This window comes from Strongylocentrotus purpuratus, unplaced genomic scaffold (assembly GCF_000002235.5).
Source record: "Strongylocentrotus purpuratus isolate Spur 01 unplaced genomic scaffold, Spur_5.0 spur5_scaffold_17, whole genome shotgun sequence".
Classification (NCBI taxonomy): domain Eukaryota; kingdom Metazoa; phylum Echinodermata; class Echinoidea; order Camarodonta; family Strongylocentrotidae; genus Strongylocentrotus; species Strongylocentrotus purpuratus.
In genome coordinates this window covers 11086292-11100378 of record NW_022145602.1, presented here as the reverse complement: position 1 = coordinate 11100378, position 14087 = coordinate 11086292, and the positions used below count along the sequence as shown (strand labels likewise).

Sequence of the window (14087 nt, the reverse complement as noted above, 5' to 3'; positions counted from 1 at the left end):
TTTTAGTAGACACATGGAAAATGGGAGTGCATGGTACTTTCAAGAGCAAATTTGATATAGTGATTACCACAACGATCTCTCATAATTATGATTTATTTTTGGATATGAATAGACTGGTGTGATTCATCATGATTATAGCGATTCAACCTTTGGTGCTGAGATGTCTTAAAAATCAGACTATCCCATGTCATTTCCGCCACCATTTTCAAATGCATTTCACGCCCAAATGAAAGAAATTTGTTTTAGTGGCATGTTTATGTTTGGCACTACGTTTTGTGGGACGATGAGATTTTTTCAAATTTTTTTTTCTTTCTAAGGCCATGTTTTTGAAAAAAAGATGCTAACTTCCAAAGAAATATTAAGTTCATTTATTTAACTTGAATTATGTATTAACAGATTTTCAAATGAAGGAATTTATCCTTGAACTGTCATTATTTGTATTTAGAATGCAAGATTTGACTTCTTTTAACCTGTCTACCGCCAAATGAAGATAAATGTGTCAAAAGGGACATTATTTACTCATCCCTTTTATCCCATTTATTGTCTTTGGAACTCAATTTGCATAGATATCAACGATTGTTCGCCCGATCCTTGTGAGAATGGAGGAATTTGTAGTGACGGAGTGAACATGTTTACTTGTGCCTGCAATCCTGGCCATACTGGGCCTACGTGTGGAACAGGTAAGATATAGAGTCAAAGCAAATTACACACCTACACTTTTTATATCAAACAATTGCTCCTTGTTCATCAAAACATTATAGATAAAGAGCAAACAAGGAAATAGAAAGAAAGAACATGCATTCATTGGTGAGGAAAACCTTGGAGTTTTTCTTGAATGACAGTCAACAGGAGAGAAAGTACAGACAAAAGATGCGAGTATGTTTCACCTTTTGGTGAAGTTATGATATAAACTACACTTTTCATGATTTTTAGTAGACACATGGAAAATGGGAGTGCATGGTACTTTCAAGAGCAAATTTGATATAGTGATTACCACAACGATCTCTCATAATTATGATTTATTTTTGGATATGAATAGACTGGTGTGATTCATCATGATTATAGCGATTCAACCTTTGGTGCTGAGATGTCTTAAAAATCAGACTTTCTTATGTCATTTCCGCCACCTTTTTCAAATGCATTTCAAGCCCAAATGAAAGAAATTTGTTTTAGTGACATTTTCATTATTGGCACTACGTTTTGTGGGACGATGAGATTTTTTCAAAAAAATATTTTCTTTCTAAGGCCATGTTTTTGAAAAAAGATGCTAACTTCCAAAGAGATATTAAGTTCATTTACTTAACTTGAATTATGTATTAACAGATTTTCAAATGAAGGAATTTATCCTTGAACTGTCATTATGTGTATATAGAATGCAAATTTTGACTTCTTTTTACCTGTTCACCGCCAAATGAAGATAAATGTGTCAAAAGGGACATTATTTACTCATCCCTTTTATCCCATTTATTGTCTTTGGAACTCAATTTGCATAGATATCAACGATTGTTCTCCCGATCCTTGTGAAAATGGAGGAATTTGCAGTGATGGAGTGAACACGTTTATTTGTGCCTGCAATCCTGGATATACTGGGCCTACGTGTGGAACAGGTAAGATATAGAGTCAAAGCAAATTACACACCTACACTTTTTATATCAAACAATTGCTCCTTGTTCATCAAAACATTATAGATAAAAGCAAACAAGGAAATAGACAGAAAGAAACATGGAGTCATTGGTGAGGAAAACCTTGGAGTTTTTCTTGAATGACAGTCAACAGGAGAGAAAGTACAGACAAAAGATGCGAGTATGTTTCACCTTTTGGTGAAGTTATGATATAAACTACACTTTTCATGATTTTTAGTAGACACATGGAAAATGGGAGTGCATGGTACTTTCAAGAGCAAATTTGATATAGTGATTACCACAACGATCTCTCATAATTATGATTTATTTTTGGATATGAATAGACTGGTGTGATTCATCATGATTATAGCGATTCAACCTTTGGTGCTGAGATGTCTTAAAAATCAGACTATCCCATGTCATTTCCGCCACCATTTTCAAATGCATTTCACGCCCAAATGAAAGAAATTTGTTTTAGTGGCATGTTTATGTTTGGCACTACGTTTTGTGGGACGATGAGATTTTTTCAATTTTTTTTTTCTTTCTAAGGCCATGTTTTTGAAAAAAGATGCTAACTTCCAAAGAAATATCAAGTTCATTTATTTAACTTGAATTATGTATTAACAGATTTTCAAATGAAGGAATTTATCCTTGAACTGTCATTATTTGTATTTAGAATGCAAGATTTGACTTCTTTTAACCTGTCTACCGCCAAATGAAGATAAATGTGTCAAAAGGGACATTATTTACTCATCCCTTTTATCCCATTTATTGTCTTTGGAACTCAATTTGCATAGATATCAACGATTGTTCGCCCGATCCTTGTGAGAATGGAGGAATTTGTAGTGACGGAGTGAACATGTTTACTTGTGCCTGCAATCCTGGCCATACTGGGCCTACGTGTGGAACAGGTAAGATATAGAGTCAAAGCAAATTACACACCTACACTTTTTATATCAAACAATTGCTCCTTGTTCATCAAAACATTATAGATAAAGAGCAAACAAGGAAATAGAAAGAAAGAACATGCATTCATTGGTGAGGAAAACCTTGGAGTTTTTCTTGATTGACAGTCAACAGGAGAGAAAGACCAGACAAAAGATGCGAGGGTGTTTCACCTTTTGGTGAAGTTATGATATAAACTACACTCTTCATGATTTTGAGTAGACACATGGAAAATGGGAGTGCATGGTACTTTCAAGAGCAAATTTGATATAGTGATTACCACAACGATCTCTCATAATTATGATTTATTTTTGGATATGAATAGACTGGTGTGATTCATCATGATTATAGCGATTCAACCTTTGGTGCTGAGATGTCTTAAAAATCAGACTTTCTTATGTCATTTCCGCCACCTTTTTCAAATGCATTTCAAGCCCAAATGAAAGAAATTTGTTTTAGTGACATTTTCATTATTGGCACTACGTTTTGTGGGACGATGAGATTTTTCCAAAAAATATTTTCTTTCTAAGGCCATGTTTTTGAAAAAAGATGCTAACTTCCAAAGAGATATTAAGTTCATTTAATTAACTTGAATTATGTATTAACAGATTTTCAAATGAAGGAATTTATCCTTGAACTGTCATTATTGTATATATAGAATGCAAATTTTGACTTCTTTTTACCTGTTCACCGCCAAATGAAGATAAATGTGTCAAAAGGGACAATATTTACTCATCCCTTTTATCCCATTTATTGTCTTTGGAACTCAATTTGCATAGATATCAACGATTGTTCTCCCGATCCTTGTGAAAATGGAGGAATTTGCAGTGATGGAGTGAACACGTTTATTTGTGCCTGCAATCCTGGATATACTGGGCCTACGTGTGGAACAGGTAAGATATAGAGTCAAAGCAAATTACACACCTACACTTTTTATATCAAACAATTGCTCCTTGTTCATCAAAACATAGATAAAAAGCAAACAAGGAAATAGACAGAAAGAAACATGGAGTCATTGGTGAGGAAAACCTTGGAGTTTTTCTTGATTGACAGTCAACAGGAGAGAAAGACCAGACAAAAGATGCGAGGGGTTTCACCTTTTGGTGCAGTATTGATATAAACTACAATCTTCATGATTTTGAGTAGACACATGAGAAATTGGAGTGCATGGTACTTTCAAGAGAAAATTTGATATAGTGATTACCACAACGATCTCTCATACTTATGATTTGTTTTAGGATATAATAAGACTGGTGTGATTCATCATGATTATAGCAATTCAACCTTTGGTGCTGAGGTGTCTTAAAGATCAGACTATCCCATGTCATTTCCGCCACCATTTTCAAATGCATTTCACGCCCAAATGAAAGAAATTTGTTTTAGTGGCATGTTTATGTTTGGCACTACGTTTTGTGGGACGATGAGATTTTTTCAATTTTTTTTTCTTTCTAAGGCCATGTTTTTGAAAAAAAGATGCTAACTTCCAAAGAAATATCAAGTTCATTTATTTAACTTGAATTATGTATTAACAGATTTTCAAATGAAGGAATTTATCCTTGAACTGTCATTATTTGTATTTAGAATGCAAGATTTGACTTCTTTTAACCTGTCTACCGCCAAATGAAGATAAATGTGTCAAAAGGGACATTATTTACTCATCCCTTTTATCCCATTTATTATCTTTGGAACTCAATTTGCATAGATATCAACGATTGTTCGCCCGATCCTTGTGAGAATGGAGGAATTTGTAGTGACGGAGTGAACATGTTTACTTGTGCCTGCAATCCTGGCCATACTGGGCCTACGTGTGGAACAGGTAAGATATAGAGTCAAAGCAAATTACACACCTACACTTTTTATATCAAACAATTGCTCCTTGTTCATCAAAACATTATAGATAAAGAGCAAACAAGGAAATAGAAAGAAAGAACATGCATTCATTGGTGAGGAAAACCTTGGAGTTTTTCTTGAATGACAGTCAACAGGAGAGAAAGTACAGACAAAAGATGCGAGTATGTTTCACCTTTTGGTGAAGTTATGATATAAACTACACTTTTCATGATTTTTAGTAGACACATGGAAAATGGGAGTGCATGGTACTTTCAAGAGCAAATTTGATATAGTGATTACCACAACGATCTCTCATAATTATGATTTATTTTTGGATATGAATAGACTGGTGTGATTCATCATGATTATAGCGATTCAACCTTTGGTGCTGAGATGTCTTAAAAATCAGACTATCCCATGTCATTTCCGCCACCATTTTCAAATGCATTTCACGCCCAAATGAAAGAAATTTGTTTTAGTGACATTTTCATTATTGGCACTACGTTTTGTGGGACGATGAGATTTTTTCCAAAAAAATATTTTCTTTCTAAGGCCATGTTTTTGAAAAAAGATGCTAACTTACAAAGAGATATTAAGTTCATTTAATTAACTTGAATTATGTATTAACAGATTTTCAAATGAAGGAATTTATCCTTGAACTGTCATTATGTGTATATTATAGAATGCAAATTTTGACTTCTTTTTACCTGTTCACCGCCAAATGAAGATAAATGTGTCAAAAGGGACATTATTTACTCATCCCTTTTATCCCATTTATTGTCTTTGGAACTCAATTTGCATAGATATCAACGATTGTTCTCCCGATCCTTGTGAAAATGGAGGAATTTGCAGTGATGGAGTGAACACGTTTATTTGTGCCTGCAATCCTGGATATACTGGGCCTACGTGTGGAACAGGTAAGATATAGAGTCAAAGCAAATTACACACCTACACTTTTTATATCAAACAATTGCTCCTTGTTCATCAAAACATAGATAAAAAGCAAACAAGGAAATAGACAGAAAGAAACATGGAGTCATTGGTGAGGAAAACCTTGGAGTTTTTCTTGATTGACAGTCAACAGGAGAGAAAGACCAGACAAAAGATGCGAGGGGTTTCACCTTTTGGTGCAGTATTGATATAAACTACAATCTTCATGATTTCTCGTAGACACATGAGAAATTGGAGTGCATGGTACTTTCAAGAGAAAATTTGATATAGTGATTACCACAACGATCTCTCATAATTATGATTTGTTTTTGGATATGAATAGACTGGTGTGATTCATCATGATTATAGCAATTCAACCTTTGGTGCTGAGGTGTCTTAAAGATCAGACTATCCCATGTCATTTCCGCCACCATTTTCAAATGCATTTCACGCCCAAATGAAAGAAATTTGTTTTAGTGGCATGTTTATGTTTGGCACTACGTTTTGTGGGACGATGAGATTTTTTCAATTTTTTTTTTCTTTCTAAGGCCATGTTTTTGAAAAAAGATGCTAACTTCCAAAGAAATATCAAGTTCATTTATTTAACTTGAATTATGTATTAACAGATTTTCAAATGAAGGAATTTATCCTTGAACTGTCATTATTTGTATTTAGAATGCAAGATTTGACTTCTTTTAACCTGTCTACCGCCAAATGAAGATAAATGTGTCAAAAGGGACATTATTTACTCATCCCTTTTATCCCATTTATTGTCTTTGGAACTCAATTTGCATAGATATCAACGATTGTTCGCCCGATCCTTGTGAGAATGGAGGAATTTGTAGTGACGGAGTGAACATGTTTACTTGTGCCTGCAATCCTGGCCATACTGGGCCTACGTGTGGAACAGGTAAGATATAGAGTCAAAGCAAATTACACACCTACACTTTTTATATCAAACAATTGCTCCTTGTTCATCAAAACATTATAGATAAAGAGCAAACAAGGAAATAGAAAGAAAGAACATGCATTCATTGGTGAGGAAAACCTTGGAGTTTTTCTTGAATGACAGTCAACAGGAGAGAAAGTACAGACAAAAGATGCGAGTATGTTTCACCTTTTGGTGAAGTTATGATATAAACTACACTTTTCATGATTTTTAGTAGACACATGGAAAATGGGAGTGCATGGTACTTTCAAGAGCAAATTTGATATAGTGATTACCACAACGATCTCTCATAATTATGATTTATTTTTGGATATGAATAGACTGGTGTGATTCATCATGATTATAGCAATTCAACCTTTGGTGCTGAGATGTCTTAAAAATCAGACTATCCCATTTCATTTCCGCCACCATTTTCAAATGCATTTCACGCCCAAATGAAAGAAATTTGTTTTAGTGGCATGTTTATGTTTGGCACTACGTTTTGTGGGACGATGAGATTTTTTCAATTTTTTTTTTCTTTCTAAGGCCATGTTTTTGAAAAAAAGATGCTAACTTCCAAAGAAATATCAAGTTCATTTATTTAACTTGAATTATGTATTAACAGATTTTCAAATGAAGGAATTTATCCTTGAACTGTCATTATTTGTATTTAGAATGCAAGATTTGACTTCTTTTAACCTGTCTACCGCCAAATGAAGATAAATGTGTCAAAAGGGACATTATTTACTCATCCCTTTTATCCCATTTATTGTCTTTGGAACTCAATTTGCATAGATATCAACGATTGTTCTCCCGATCCTTGTGAAAATGGAGGAATTTGCAGTGATGGAGTGAACACGTTTATTTGTGCCTGCAATCCTGGATATACTGGGCCTACGTGTGGAACAGGTAAGATATAGGGTGCGTTCAATCGAATTTTCGAAGCTAGAATCACAAACATGAATCACAATTCAAAACGCCGTTACAAAAAGCAAGGTCACTGCGGTTTGCGTTCAAGCGATTTTTCATCAACGCTGATTCTAGCTCATTGCGAGCCAAACCACTGCGCATCACACTGCGCAGTATGGCCCAGGAACTTCGGCGCGCGCTTTCTGGAATTGTTTACGGCCTACTGTCGACTGCTGTTTTGAGCATAGATCGCAATAATAAGACAAAGAATGAGAAGGTGATAGAAGGAAGAAACAAAGAATAACATAAGGAAAGACAGAAAGATAAAGTCGATAGAATGATTAAAACAAAGAATAACATAAGAGAAGGTGAAAGAAGGAAGAATCGAAGAATAACATAAGGAAAGACAGAAAGACAGAAAGAGAGAGTGATAGAATGCTTAAAACAAAGAATAACATAAAAGGTGATAGAAGGAAAAAACAAAGCATAACATAAGAATAGAAGGAAGAAACAAAGAATAACAAAAGAGAAGGTAATAGAAGGAAAAAACAAAGAATAACATAAAAATAGAAGGAAGAAACAAAGAATAACATAAGGAAAGACAGAAAGAGAATGTGAAAAAAGGAAGGAACAAAGAATGACATAAGGAAGAACAGAAAGAGAAAGTGATAGAATGATTAAAACAAAGAATAACATAAGAGAAGGTGAAAGAAGGAAGAATCAAAGGATAACATAATGAAAGATAGAAAGAGAAAGTAACAGAATGATTAAAACAAAGAATAACATAAGAGAAAGTGATAGAATTATAAAAACAAAGAATAACATAAGAGAAGATGATAAAAGGAAGAAACAAAGAATAACATAAAGAAAGACAGAAAGAGAAATTGATAGAATGCTTAAAACAAAGAATTACATAAGAAAAGGTGATAGAAGGAAAAAACAAAGAATAACATAAGAATAGAAGGAAGAAACAAAGAATAACATAAGGAAAGACAGAAAGAGCAAATGATAGAATGATAAAAACAAAGAATAACATAAGAAAAGGTGATAGAAGGAAAAAAACAAAGAATAACATAAGAGAAGATGATAGAAGGAAGAAACAAAGAATAACATAAGGAAAGACAGAAAGAGAAATTGATAGAATGCTTAAAACAAAGAATAACATAAGAAAAGGTGATAGAAGGAAAAAAACAAAGAATAACATAAGAATAGAAGGAAGAAACAAAGAATAACATAAGGAAAGACAGAAAGAGCAAATGATAGAATGATAAAAACAAAGAATAACATAAGAAAAGGTGATAGAAGGAAAAAAACAAAGAATAACATAAGAATAGAAGGAAGAAACAAAGAATAACATAAGGAAAAACAGAAAGAAAAAATGATAGAAGGAAAAACAAGGAATAACATAACGGAACAGGCCACGATGGTATAGTGAACGCAAATTGCATGCAAAGCGGGCGCGCGGTTTTTCCCAAACCGGAAGAGGCTTCGTCATACAATCATGATTGAGAACTCCGTCCGTTCAATCGAATTTTAGCGACCGTGATTCTTTTGAATCATGATACAAAACGCATCTTTTTCAGCGTTTCATGTTTGTGTTTTCAAACACGTTTATTTTTACGACCGACGAAAAATCGCTTGAACGCATTGCGTTTTAAACTAAACGTCTTTAGAAACCGTGATTCTAGGGTGAAAAAGTGTCGATTAAACGCACCCATAGAGTCAAAGCAAATTACACACCTATACTTTTTATATCAAACAATTGCTCCTTGTTCATCAAAACATTATAGATAAAAAGCAAACAAGGAATAGACAGAAAGAAACATGGAGTCATTGGTGAGGAAAACCTTGGAGTTTTTCTTGATTGACAGTCGACAGGAGAGAAAGACCAGACAAAGGATGCGAGGGTGTTTCACCTTTTGGTGAAGTTATGATATAAACTACAATCTTCATGATTTTGAGTAGACACATGGAAAATGGGAGTGCATGGTACTTTCAAGAGCAAATTTGATATAGTGATTACCACAACGATCTCTCATAATTATGATTTATTTTTGGATATGAATAGACTGGTGTGATTCATCATGATTATAGCGATTTAACCTTTGGTGCTGAGATGTCTTAAAAATCAGACTTTCTTATGGCATTTCCGCCACCTTTTTCAAATGCATTTCAAGCCCAAATGAAAGAAATTTGTTTTAGTGACATTTTCATTATTGGCACTACGTTTTGTGTGACGATGAGATTTTTCCAAAAAAATATTTTCTTTCTAGGGCCATGTTTTTGAAAAAAGATGGTAACTTACAAAGAGATATTAAGTTCATATAATTAACTTGTATTATGTATTAACAGATTTTCAAATGAAGGAATTTATCCTTGAACTGTCATTATGTGTATAATCATAGAATGCAAATTTTGACTTCTTTTTACCTGTTCACCGCCAAATGAAGATAAATGTGTCAAAAGGGACAATATTTACTCATCCCTTTAATCCCATTTATTGTCTTTGGAACTCAATTTGCATAGATATCAACGATTGTTCTCCCGATCCTTGTGAAAATGGAGGAATTTGCAGTGATGGAGTGAACACGTTTATTTGTGCCTGCAATCCTGGATATACTGGGCCTACGTGTGGAACAGGTAAGATATAGAGTCAAAGCAAATTACACACCTACACTTTTTATATCAAACAATTGCTCCTTGTTCATCAAAACATAGATAAAAAGCAAACAAGGAAATAGACAGAAAGAAACATGGAGTCATTGGTGAGGAAAACCTTGGAGTTTTTCTTGATTGACAGTCAACAGGAGAGAAAGACCAGACAAAAGATGCGAGGGGTTTCACCTTTTGGTGCAGTATTGATATAAACTACAATCTTCATGATTTCTCGTAGACACATGAGAAATTGGAGTGCATGGTACTTTCAAGAGAAAATTTGATATAGTGATTACCACAACGATCTCTCATACTTATGATTTGTTTTAGGATATAATAAGACTGGTGTGATTCATCATGATTATAGCAATTCAACCTTTGGTGCTGAGGTGTCTTAAAGATCAGACTATCCCATGTCATTTCCGCCACCATTTTCAAATGCATTTCACGCCCAAATGAAAGAAATTTGTTTTAGTGGCATGTTTATGTTCGGCACTACGTTTTGTGGGACGATGAGATTTTTTCAATTTTTTTTTCTTTCTAAGGCCATGTTTTTGAAAAAAAGATGCTAACTTCCAAAGAAATATCAAGTTCATTTATTTAACTTGAATTATGTATTAACAGATTTTCAAATGAAGGAATTTATCCTTGAACTGTCATTATTTGTATTTAGAATGCAAGATTTGACTTCTTTTAACCTGTCTACCGCCAAATGAAGATAAATGTGTCAAAAGGGACATTATTTACTCATCCCTTTTATCCCATTTATTATCTTTGGAACTCAATTTGCATAGATATCAACGATTGTTCGCCCGATCCTTGTGAGAATGGAGGAATTTGTAGTGACGGAGTGAACATGTTTACTTGTGCCTGCAATCCTGGCCATACTGGGCCTACGTGTGGAACAGGTAAGATATAGTGTCAAAGCAAATTACACACCTACACTTTTTATATCAAACAATTGCTCCTTGTTCATCAAAACATTATAGATAAAGAGCAAACAAGGAAATAGAAAGAAAGAACATGCATTCATTGGTGAGGAAAACCTTGGAGTTTTTTTTAAATGACAGTCAACAGGAGAGAAAGTATAGACAAAAGATGCGAGTATGTTTCACCTTTTGGTGAAGTTATGATATAAACTACACTTTTCATGATTTTTAGTAGACACATGGAAAATGGGAGTGCATGGTACTTTCAAGAGCAAATTTGATATAGTGATTACCACAACGATCTCTCATAATTATGATTTATTTTTGGATATGAATAGACTGGTGTGATTCATCATGATTATAGCGATTCAACCTTTGGTGCTGAGGTGTCTTAAAAATCAGACTTTCTTATGTCATTTCCGCCACCTTTTTCAAATGCATTTCAAGCCCAAATGAAAGAAATTTGTTTTAGTGACATTTTCATTATTGGCACTACGTTTTGTGGAACGATGAGATTTTTTCAAAAAAATATTTTCTTTCTAGGGCCATGTTTTTGAAAAAAGATGCTAACTTACAAAGAGATATTAAGTTCATTTAATTAACTTGAATTATGTATTAACAGATTTTCAAATGAAGGAATTTATCCTTGAACTGTCATTATGTGTATAATTATAGAATGCAAATTTTGACTTCTTTTTACCTGTTCACCGCCAAATGAAGATAAATGTGTCAAAAGGGACAATATTTACTCATCCCTTTTATCCCATTTATTGTCTTTGGAACTCAATTTGCATAGATATCAACGATTGTTCTCCCGATCCTTGTGAAAATGGAGGAATTTGCAGTGATGGAGTGAACACGTTTATTTGTGCCTGCAATCCTGGATATACTGGGCCTACGTGTGGAACAGGTAAGATATAGAGTCAAAGCAAATTACACACCTACACTTTTTATATCAAACAATTGCTCCTTGTTCATCAAAACATAGATAAAAAGCAAACAAGGAAATAGACAGAAAGAAACATGGAGTCATTGGTGAGGAAAACCTTGGAGTTTTTCTTGATTGACAGTCAACAGGAGAGAAAGACCAGACAAAAGATGCGAGGGGTTTCACCTTTTGGTGCAGTATTGATATAAACTACAATCTTCATGATTGCGCGTAGACACATGAGAAATTGGAGTGCATGGTACTTTCAAGAGAAAATTTGATATAGTGATTACCACAACGATCTCTCATACTTATGATTTGTTTTAGGATATAATAAGACTGGTGTGATTCATCATGATTATAGCGATTCAACCTTTGGTGCTGAGGTGTCTTAAATATCAGACTATCCCATGTCATTTCCGCCACCATTTTCAAATGCATTTCACGCCCAAATGAAAGAAATTTGTTTTAGTGGCATGTTTATGTTCGGCACTACGTTTTGTGGGACGATGAGATTTTTTCAATTTTTTTTTTCTTTCTAAGGCCATGTTTTTGAAAAAAGATGCTAACTTCCAAAGAGATATTAAGTTCATTTACTTAACTTGAATTATGTATTAACAGATTTTCAAATGAAGGAATTTATCCTTGAACTGTCATTATGTGTATATAGAATGCAAATTTTTGACTTCTTTTTACCTGTCTACCGCCAAATGAAGATAAATATGTCAAAAGGGACATTATTTACTCATCCCTTTTATCCCATTTATTATCTTTGAAACTCAATTTGCATAGATATCAACGATTGTTCGCCCGATCCTTGTGAGAATGGAGGAATTTGCAGTGATGGAGTGAACACCTTTACTTGTGCCTGCAATCCTGGCCATACTGGGCCTACGTGTGGAACAGGTAAGATATAGAGTCAAAGCAAATTACACACCTACACTTTTTATATCAAACAATGGCTCCTTGTTCATCAAAACATTATAGATAAAGAGCAAACAAGGAAATAGAAAGAAAGAACATGCATTCATTGGTGAGGAAAACCTTGGAGTTTTTCTTGAATGACAGTCAACAGGAGAGAAAGTACAGACAAAAGATGCGAGTATGTTTCACCTTTTGGTGAAGTAATGATATAAACTACACTTTTCATGATTTTTAGTAGACACATGGAAAATGGGAGTTCATGGTACTTTCAAGAGCAAATTTGATATAGTGATTACCATAACGATCTCTCATAATTATGATTTATTTTTGGATATGAATAGGCTGGTGTGATTCTTCATGATTATAGCGATTCAACCTTTGGTGCTGAGATGTCTTAAAAATCAGACTATCCCATGTCATTTCCGCCACCATTTTCAAATGCATTTCACGCCCAAATGAAAGAAATTTGTTTTAGTGACATTTTCATTATTGGCACTACGTTTTGTGGGACGATGAGATTTTTTCAAAAAAATATTTTCTTTCTAAGGCCATGTTTTTGAAAAAAGATGCTAACTTCCAAAGAGATATTAAGTTCATTTACTTAATTTGAATTATGTATTAACAGATTTTCAAATGAAGGAATTTATTCTTGAACTGTCATTATTTGTATATAGAATGCAAGTTTTGACTTTTTTTTTAGCTGTTCACCGCTAAATACAGATAAATATTTCAAAAGGGACATTATTTACTCATCCTCTTTATCCCATTTATTGTCTTTGGAACTCAATTTGCATAGATATCAACGATTGTTCGCCCGATCCTTGTGAGAATGGAGGAATTTGTAGTGACGGAGTAAACATGTTTACTTGTGCCTGCAATCCTGGCCATACTGGGCCTACGTGTGGAACAGGTAAGATATAGAGTCAAAGCAAATTACACACCTACACTTTTTATATCAAACAATTGCTCCTTGTTCATCAAAACATTATAGATAAAGAGCAAACAAGGAAATAGAACGAAAGAACATGCATTCATTGGTGAGGAAAACCTTGGAGTTTTTCTTGAATGACCGTCAACAGGAGAGAAAGTACAGACAAAAGATGCGAGTATGTTTCACCTTTTGGTGAAGTAATGATATAAACTACACTTTTCATGATTTTTAGTAGACACATGGAAAATGGGAGTTTATGGTACTTTCAAGAGCAAATTTGATATATTGATTACCATAACGATCTCTCATAATTATGATTTATTTTTGGATATGAATAGGCTGGTGTGATTCTTCATGATTATAGCGATTCAACCTTTGGTGCTGAAATGTCTTAAAAATCAGACTTCCTTATGTCATTTCCGCCACCTTTTTCAAATGCATTTCAAGCCCAAATGAAAGAAATTTGTTTTAGTGACATTTTCATTATTGGCACTACGTTTTGTGGGACGATGAGATTTTTTCAAAAAAATATTTTCTTTCTAAGGCCATGTTTTTG

General features: G+C 33.9%; 1 protein-coding gene across 50 annotated transcripts in view; it reads left to right on the top strand.

The window, feature by feature from the left end:
• The window catches only part of LOC579853, a 194299-nt gene that overhangs the window by 140544 nt on the left and 39668 nt on the right, over positions 1–14087 (top strand). For 36 of the 50 annotated variants that reach the window (XM_030988688.1, XM_030988699.1, XM_030988701.1 and 33 more), the window contains 13 exons: positions 567–680; positions 1494–1607; positions 2420–2533; positions 3347–3460; positions 4270–4383; positions 5201–5314; positions 6124–6237; positions 7051–7164; positions 9691–9804; positions 10614–10727; positions 11545–11658; positions 12469–12582; positions 13397–13510. In XM_030988688.1, the coding sequence (XP_030844548.1) occupies positions 567–680; positions 1494–1607; positions 2420–2533; positions 3347–3460; positions 4270–4383; positions 5201–5314; positions 6124–6237; positions 7051–7164; positions 9691–9804; positions 10614–10727; positions 11545–11658; positions 12469–12582; positions 13397–13510 (1482 nt within the window). The remainder of the gene's footprint in view (positions 1–566; positions 681–1493; positions 1608–2419; positions 2534–3346; positions 3461–4269; positions 4384–5200; positions 5315–6123; positions 6238–7050; positions 7165–9690; positions 9805–10613; positions 10728–11544; positions 11659–12468; positions 12583–13396; positions 13511–14087) is intronic. The other 14 variants (XM_030988732.1, XM_030988720.1, XM_030988714.1 and 11 more) reach the window with 13 other exon arrangements.